Source organism: Meleagris gallopavo, chromosome 2 (assembly GCF_000146605.3).
Source record: "Meleagris gallopavo isolate NT-WF06-2002-E0010 breed Aviagen turkey brand Nicholas breeding stock chromosome 2, Turkey_5.1, whole genome shotgun sequence".
Lineage (NCBI taxonomy): Eukaryota > Metazoa > Chordata > Aves > Galliformes > Phasianidae > Meleagris > Meleagris gallopavo.
In genome coordinates this window covers 17,877,544-17,886,105 of record NC_015012.2, presented here as the reverse complement: position 1 = coordinate 17,886,105, position 8,562 = coordinate 17,877,544, and the positions used below count along the sequence as shown (strand labels likewise).

The 8,562-nt window shown below is 41.5% G+C and overlaps 1 protein-coding gene across 3 annotated transcripts in view; it reads right to left on the bottom strand.

Moving 5' to 3' along the window:
• Positions 1 to 9: 9 nt before the first annotated feature.
• The window catches only part of SLC30A10 (solute carrier family 30 member 10), a 20,292-nt gene continuing 11,739 nt past the window's right edge, over positions 10 to 8,562 (bottom strand). Inside the window, exons 1-4 of one of the 3 annotated variants that reach the window (XM_010706693.3) lie at positions 8,034 to 8,556; positions 7,740 to 7,823; positions 4,299 to 4,538; positions 10 to 3,553 (exon numbers count right to left, since the gene is read on the bottom strand). In XM_010706693.3, the coding sequence (XP_010704995.1) occupies positions 3,078 to 3,553; positions 4,299 to 4,538; positions 7,740 to 7,823; positions 8,034 to 8,526 (1,293 nt within the window). In that variant the 5' untranslated portion in view covers positions 8,527 to 8,556 and the 3' untranslated portion in view covers positions 10 to 3,077. Of the gene's footprint in view, positions 3,554 to 4,298; positions 4,539 to 7,739; positions 7,824 to 8,033; positions 8,557 to 8,562 lie in introns of those variants that run through there. The other 2 variants (XM_010706694.3, XM_019612659.2) reach the window with 2 other exon arrangements.

The window sequence follows — 8,562 nt, the reverse complement described above, 5'->3', positions numbered from 1 at the left end:
AATACTGACTTAAAAAAAAAAAAGAAAAGAAAAGGCCAAGTTATTTTTCTTGAAGAGCAAAGGCAAGATTTGCACTTTGGAGAGTTGTAATTGAATGTACATGTTTGATGAAAGAACAACATATGACAAGGTGCCAAAAACTTGAATTCCATTCAAACAAGGCGAATTCCATTCAAACAAGGCTCATAACTGATGAAAGCCAGCCAATTGCCTTTGCATTCACTGCCATGTGAATTTATTCCAGATTTAACTCTTTCTCCAGAACTATTGCTAAAGCTAGCAAGTGTTCTGTTGCCCCACAACTAGGTCACATGTATGGCCAGTTATGGATCGGAGGATCACATAGCACGACAATGCAATTACGACAATGCAATATGCTACAAAGCTGAATTTAGAACAAGTGCCCATAAATAAGTGCAAATTCTGAAGTATATTGTACTTCAAAATGAGGTAAGCATACTTCAAGAGAATTGGAACACCAAGAAATTAAGGGAAATTAGCCAATATCAAATACATACTGATTGGAATGATGTCATCTATCAAAATAGAAAAGGACTACCCAGCAGAGCCTAGCTATCACACGTTTAAAACAGGAGAAAAATATTTTGTTGTTGAGCTGAAAGGAAGGCAAGAATACTGGGTCAAAAACCTTTGCTGGGTACCCTGACAGCCCCTACATGGAAAAAGCAAGGTTCACCTCATCACTGACATAACTCTGTTGGCTTTGCTTGCTAATAAAACTGCTTTGTTTTTTTAAATTTGCTCGTTTTCTAGACCTGAAGATTTCTACAGTCCTTGGTATTTTCCTATTTATTCACAGTACAGTCAACCAGACAAGAAAAATTGTTTAAGAATGTTACTTCATTGTATTTTCAAGTTACAACACTTCAAAAACTTAAAAAATAGATAACCACTGTTTCAATAAACACTGAAAAGATGAAGATGGTCTATTTCATCAAATGCCCAACATTACACACGCTCATTTTCTCTAATTCCAGAGTAAAACAATACTGACACTCCAACCATTAAACCATTTCATAAAATGCATATATAAAAAGATTACCTGATTTAAGAGACAAATGCATAATTAAGAAAGAGTGCTTGCTTTAGAGAGCATGTGAGCTGTAAATTCCTGCACAGATTTTGTCAATATTTTGGGAGCCTTCTATTTCAGTTCACAGAAAATAAACCTATATATTTGTGATAGAAATCTAAGCCCCTCCATTTAGATCTCATCACAGATGAAAATAAGGACAAGAAACCTGAAGTAAGGGCTGTCTTACTTCACTCCACATCCTTCCAAAGGACAGAGCAGTTCTTGCAGTGCTTGCTGATTTTCATCAATTTGTGCAAGAGCTGCAAAGCAAAACTCTGCCAACAGGATCAAACAGAATGGGAGGATCAATGTTTTAATGGCATTAGGATACAGATCAATTTTTATAATTAAAACCTATTGTAAAGGCTATAAATACTTTAATTCATCCAGGAACTGCTCAAGAAGGGTAAATACAAACCTAGAAGTGTGCTATTTAAGCTGTTATCACACTGCTTGAGTAAACACAATCTTCCAAGCAGCAAAATACCCTGCTGTGTGTTTGAATATTCACTGATTTAATGTAATCATCCTTACTAAGGAGTTGTCTGCTTCCAAGCCAGCCTTGCAAGGAGGCCCCACTATTTCCCCAGCCCAGCAGGAAATTGATTTGCCCTTTCTACTATGTTTTCCCTGAGTTAAAGAAACCACTATTTTATAAAGATGTCTTCACGAATAGCTTCCTAAATAGCCTGTCCAGGCCACACGGAGCACTGAAAAGCTGCTTTCAATTGCAAAAATGTATTTGAAAGTTCTGGAGGCTAAGAACTGCACTCAGCGTAGATTAGGTACTGGGTCCCCCCCTCCCAAAAAGCTGGAGAGCAGACCAAAATCCAACATTTGGTGACTGGGCGTGTCATCTTCAAAATGCACAACCGGGCAGGGGGAGGGCTTAGGTTTTTTTCAATAAATGAACAAATTAGGAATAAAATAGAAAAAGCTCCCAGATCTGTTCTTTTTTTAATATTAAAAAAGTTCCCTCTAAGTCATTATATTGTTTTAGAAAACTTCAAATGGAATTTCTCAATGAATATAAAATTGTGTCTCAATAATAGAATTGCAGAGTTTTAATTACTCATAATAGACATACCAGCTTATTTATTCAGCAAGGATAAGGGCAGATGCTAGAATTAAATATACCGCAATCGTTCCCCACAGTAATGAATTAACATCATCTGTTTCAACTTCTGTTGTTCGGAAGGGAGGAGCAGGGTAAGAACTGAGTTGTGTAATCATAACAGTGAACTAGATCATAAGTTAATTGGATGACTGCTTGCATTTTCATTTGCTAGAATCAATATAGACAAGGCTAGTAATTCCTTACTTTCGTGACACAGTGCATGTTCTTAAGCATGAAGTATCTGTGATTAGGCTAAAGTTCCAGAATTACTATCAGAGAAGCAAGACCATCTCCTGCCCTGCCCCTAAATACAGAAGTCAAGAAAATAATGCAAGCCAACTATTCCCGAGTGCTCTCCCTTCCATCATTCAGACACCCTTAGTTTCATTCAGAAGCTTCAGAAGTACAAGTTACTGGCTATGCAAAGTTGGTTCTGAGGATCAGTAAAACATCTCTACTTAAGTCCATTATAAACACGCTGTACTTCAGCCCAGTACAATCATTAACTTGCTACAGAGCTCTCAGGCAGCAGCTCATTTTCATTCCCAGCGGTACTGGCCATACACTGCAAGCATCAGAGTAGACAATAATACACCTCGCCCACTCAAGCAATAGGAACAAACACACAGTTTGATAAGGAACTGTGCTAGGCTGTATCAGAAAAAAATCTTAGATGAACGCAACACCTTTTATGGAAATATTAAGCCTCATCTCAGATGCGTGCTTTTTTGGTGTATTTTGGTTTACAGCTAAAGCACAGAAATCTTTTTGCCATACCACCTTCACCTACAGCCACTGCTGACACACTTCCTTGCCTGGACACATTTATTCTACGAAAACATTTTGCAGAGTAGACAGAATTGTTTAAAATCGTGTACTGCTCAACTGTGACTTGTCATCAGACACTTCCCCATTTTTCATGTCTTTAACACCATTCTCTGTCAGTGGAGAGTCAATACGGATTTCAACATCACTTTTACTTGAACCATTGTCTTTACGCTGTGCAGAAAGGCAGCTATCATTTTTTTCAGTATAACCATTAGTTTTAGCCAGTGGTGCTTCCTGTTGACTGCAGCAGAGCTGAGAGTCACAAGCTTTTGAGATGCAAGGTGAGCTGCACAGGACATTGGAGGTCTTGTGGTCAATGTACTCAGGTTGGATGGTCACAGAGTGGATCCCTGCTTCATGGAAAACCTTCCGTATTTTATAGGCAGCATCTTGGTAATCAGTAGGGGTTTGGCACTTCACATGAAGAGTAGCAATGTTCTTGCCACCTGCAAGCTCCCACACATGCACGTCATGAAGGCTGCTAACCCCTGGGATGCGAGCTAGCCTGTCAGCTGGAAAACATAAGAGAAAGGTGTTAGAACGTGTGGTGGTGTGCTGGTTAGTTCTCGTTGAGAACTAAGCCAAAAGGCAGCAGTCTCCAAGCAGTATTTTCTTAAGTACAGCTCTTTGAAAGACATCTCCTACCTACTGCCTTTGGTTCGCAAACACTATTCACCTAGTGTTATGAACCTAATAAGCAGGCCCTTGCCTTCTTTTTGGGCCCATCCCTGCCCAAGGACCATTTATCTTCAGTTTGTAGCAACAGTGCTGGAGCAGGACTCTTTTTGGCCAAGGCCCATATATTCTGATTTGTTTAATCCTGAGCATGTGGAATTCCAGAAAGATCCACTACACTACAACTAACCAGTGCAAACAGTGCCAGAGAACTACAAAAGTAAGCAGTCATAATGAATTTTAAGTTGTTTTGGAAGCCTTTCAGAAGACACTGCTGCAGTGTTGGGAGATACTGTAATTCAGTGCAGTTTCTTTCAAAATCACTCCACACAAAGCATTAGCAGCTCAAGACTGGGTATTTTTGATGTACTGTTGGAGTACCACATTCTCAAAATACATGCTTTCACTAATCCAGAGAGATTTGAGTCGTGTTGCTAGGATACAGGCATGCGACTATTTCACAGTTCTGGAGAACTTAGAACTATTATGAGTAAATAATCCAAGCATGTCATTCAAGAAATAATATATGCATTGAAATGTATCATTAAAATTAATAGCATTTCAACAACAAATGTGACTTACTCAGTAGTTGCATATTAACACCTTTGGGAACCATCTGCAACAAAATAATTGAGGTCTCTTTGATGAGTGGGAACGCTGAAGACAAGATTATGAACACCATAACTATTGTCAGGCTTGGATCAATGTAGCACTGCCAGTTACAGGGAGCACTAGCCTCCAGAGGAAGCACGTGGAAGATTGTAGCAGCAACTACCACAACAACAGATCCAAGTGCATCTCCCATAACATGCAAAAGAACACCTGAAATAAATGACAGCTGCCATTAGTCTTTTTTCTCCCCCAGCCCCATAGAAAAAAAAAAAAAAGTGCAATATTCCAAACATTCACATCATAACTGGAGTTTTCAGTTACAGCTTTGAGAACATAGCAAAGAAAATACTGACTCTACAACACAGCTCTCTAAATAGGATGCATTACTAGGGCACGCTAACAACTGTAGTTCAACTGCAGTGCCATGGCAACAAAATGTGTCTTTGCCTAAATGCCCAGATTATTTAGAGATCCTGGCACATTCAATCTCAATTCTCAATTAAAAGTTGATGACTAAACCCTACCAATTCTACACGAGAAGCTAAATTAGTCAGAGATCACATCCAGGAAGTTATAATTATTCTCCTCCATCTGTTTCTACCAGTCTGTTGAAACCCCCCCATAAATAACAAAAGTGAAAACTAAACAGTATCCATTCTTATGGTTTCAAGTGATTCCCACACTCAAGTTTTTTGGATCAAACTCAATTACTAGTTTAAACCCTTTTCCTACCAAAACTACTAGCCCTTAGACTCAAAAAAAAAAATAAAATAAAATAAATAAAATAAATAAAATAAAATAAAATCTGGTTCAACAATTGGCTGCACTCAAGGTGAAAACAAACAGGCTCTTGTAATAGCACACTTTCAGCTATGATTCAAGAGTAATGACCAAAGCAGTGTTCTTGCTACAAATTTACAGTATTGTAAGAACAACTTTTGTTCTTCGTTTCTTTCTCTACATAATCTTGCCTCTTCTTGTCATTACCACGAAATACTGCATTTTTCCTCAGTCTTTACTATTCAGACTCATTACTTAATTCTAACCCATGCCTAATCTGTAGCATCTCTAAATATGATGTTGATTTCTTTGACTACACTTATTATTTAGAGCAAGTGACAGAACAATATAGGTAAATTCCTTTTAATATCCCTTATACAAGCACTTTCCAAAGCTACTTCCAATATACTATCCAATGTACTCCCTCCCTCCAGGCTAGAGAAAGTGCAAAAAATATCTCTATGAAACTCCTCTAAAACACAACTTAGAGTTCAGGCTCTTAAGATGCTGGGCATTGGAATTTATTTTTTAGAGCTAGAACCACATCCATACTGCTGCTTCATGCCAGCTCTGGGCAGGAACACAGCCCCTCTGCATGGGGAATGCAGGCGAAAGTTACTGGAGTTCCTTGGAATCACTGGGATAAGAAAGTAAATCTTGCACTGCATCCAGCTCTTTTTGCTGGAGTCAGGAGAGCTCTGCCCCATTTGGCAAACTCCCACACGGTTCTATTGGCCGTAACAGTGTTGCAGTGTTTCCTCTTTCATTTATAAAATAATCTGGATTCAGTGCCTGCCCTCAGCTGCTGCACTAACAAGAGGGATAGGCAGGATGCTACAGTAACTAACAAGAGAGCTGAGTTCTAAAGGAATAAGTGTTTCAGGAAGACATTTTTTGAATTAAGAAATAAAGTAAGCATGTCAATTCTAATATATTAGAATTGAGTGTGCTGAGTTTGGAAAATCCTTACTGAACTGACAGGCAGACTTAACATGATTAATGCAAATGGCTTGGTTATGCATCATATAATGAACCCATTTCCATAGGCCACCAAAGCTATGGCTATAAAACAGAAAAGGTTTTTTTTAATTAAATAAAGCTGATACAATGAAATTATAGATAATATAGCTCCCAACAGCTTGTGTGGCATAGTCTGAGCTATTCTGCATGTGCTCGAGATGTAAAATGGAATAATCTTAGACTACAGTAAGTAATCCAGATATGCAGAATATCTGGATTCCTGTTCCTAACATTTTTACAGCCATGGAAGCTACTGCTCTGCCAACCTTTCTGCCCAGCCATGCTTTGCAGGGAGACCCTGACTCTACAACATACAAACTTTTTACCAAGTGGTTATAGCTATATAACTTACAGTAGCAAAACAAAAGCAGATTTTGAATAATTCTCTTTCTACAAATCAAACACTGGTAGCTTAAAATAACTGATACAAACCCTCCTTATCCTTCAGACATTTTTGACACTTTTCAGCATCAGAATACTGAAACAGCATCGTTCAGACAAGCAAAGACTTCCCTAAAATATACTTGTTTGTTTCTTATTCTCCTTTTCTCTACCCCTGAAGATGACAGTCTGCTCCAGTACTTAGCACTCTAACACCATAAAATCCAGCAGTGCTTATGCCTAGCTATTCAGGCAAACATTCCTCTAGCATGTTGTGTAGTTTGCCAGGTGTACTCCCCTACACACACGTTTGCATAACTCTGAAAACACATTTGAAGGACACACACACACACCTAAAAGCTGGATGCCTGACTGCGATGACAGCCTCTTGGGCTGAAATCATGTGACGTCAACCCACTTGGCTCTAGAGGAACATCACATCTTCTCAGATGCTGATATGTGACCATAGGAAACCTGTCTTTGTCTTTGTAGCAGCTCTCTCCTTGAAGGACAAGTCATTATGAAATATACTACTTGGGTCCTGTGAGAAACAGGCATTTGGATACGTATGTACATGAACACATATACAAAGGGAATTGGTTAATTTATCCCTGGAAATAACCATAACATTTCTCTCTATGGATAACAAGACAGCTGCCAAAGCATGACACAGAGGGGGATGACTCTGCCCCAGCTTCTCTCAGGGAAAGGTTCATAGTTCAAGGACCTGGAAAAACACATGCAAAGCTACCAGTTTCAGCACTTTTCTCCTCACATGGACTGCAAACCTTGGGATTACTAACAATGGGATTTAAATAAATTCTTTTTTCTGCCTAAAAGCATTTAGAAGTGGAAAACTGCTCAATCAGTCATGTAGTGACATCAAAGAAAAGCCTCACAGATGCCTGCTTAACCTTCCTATATGGTCTCTAGCAGCCTGTGCTCAGTGCAAGGAGCTTTGCCTCTTTCCAAAAAGTCAGGATCACAGAACCACTGAATATCTTGAGCTAGAAGGGAATCACCAGGGTTATAAAGTCCAACTCTAGGCTCCACACAGCACCAACCAGAATGCAAACCCTGTGTCTGACAGAATTACAGCCCAGCTGCAGTCATCAAAAGAATCACAGTGCAATCACTCAGAGCCAAGGCAGCATCACAGCAACCGCTGTCACCTCGTTATCTCTCACAGCCTGCAAGTGCTGAACGTTAGGACAGCATTAGTTACCATACCTCTGATGTTCAAAGCTTCGGACTTTTTCTCTACTTTCCTCCCAGGCCCCTCCTCAGGGCTTTTTTGGTCATTAGGTGATTCACCTGCATTCAAAGAAGAAACGCTGTGTTGTGTATAAGTTCTACAAACAGAAAAAACATCAACCTTCTCACAATCAAGTTCTTTTCAGAAGGAAACGACGAGCACAGCCCCAGCGCTCCCTCCCCCAGCACAAAGTACAAGGTGAGACGGGCACGGGGCCGGGGGAGAAGGGGACAGCGGGACGGGGAAAGCGGGGTGCAGCCGAGAGGCACCTGCTTCGGCGGTGCTATCCGACGGCCCGACCGCCCGCCCTGTCGGGGTCTCGGAGCGGCGGCAGCAGCGGCAGCAGGCGGCCCAGTTCTGGAAGACGAGCAGCCCCACCAGGTTGACGGCCAGCCCCAGGGCACCGACGATGAGCACCAGTTGGGCGTCGTCGATGCGCTCGGGCCGGGCGAGGCGCAGCACGGCTTCCACGAAGATGGTGAAGCAGAGGGCGGTGAGGAAGACGGCGTTGCTGAGGGCACCCACCGCCTCGGCCCGGCTGTAGCCATAGGTGGCGCGGGGGCCTCGGCGGGAGCGGCGGGCGATGCGCCCGGTGGACAGCCCCACGCAGAGCGAGATGAGATCTGACAGCATGTTGAATGAGTCGGACACCAGCGCGATAGAGTTGCCCATGTAGCCTGACACCAGCTCGGCCACGAAGAAGCCGGTGGTCAGCACCAGCATGAAGATGAGGCGGCACGTCTTCCCGGAGTACCGCCCCATGGCGGCGGACACCGGCACCCCTCTCCGCGCTGGGAG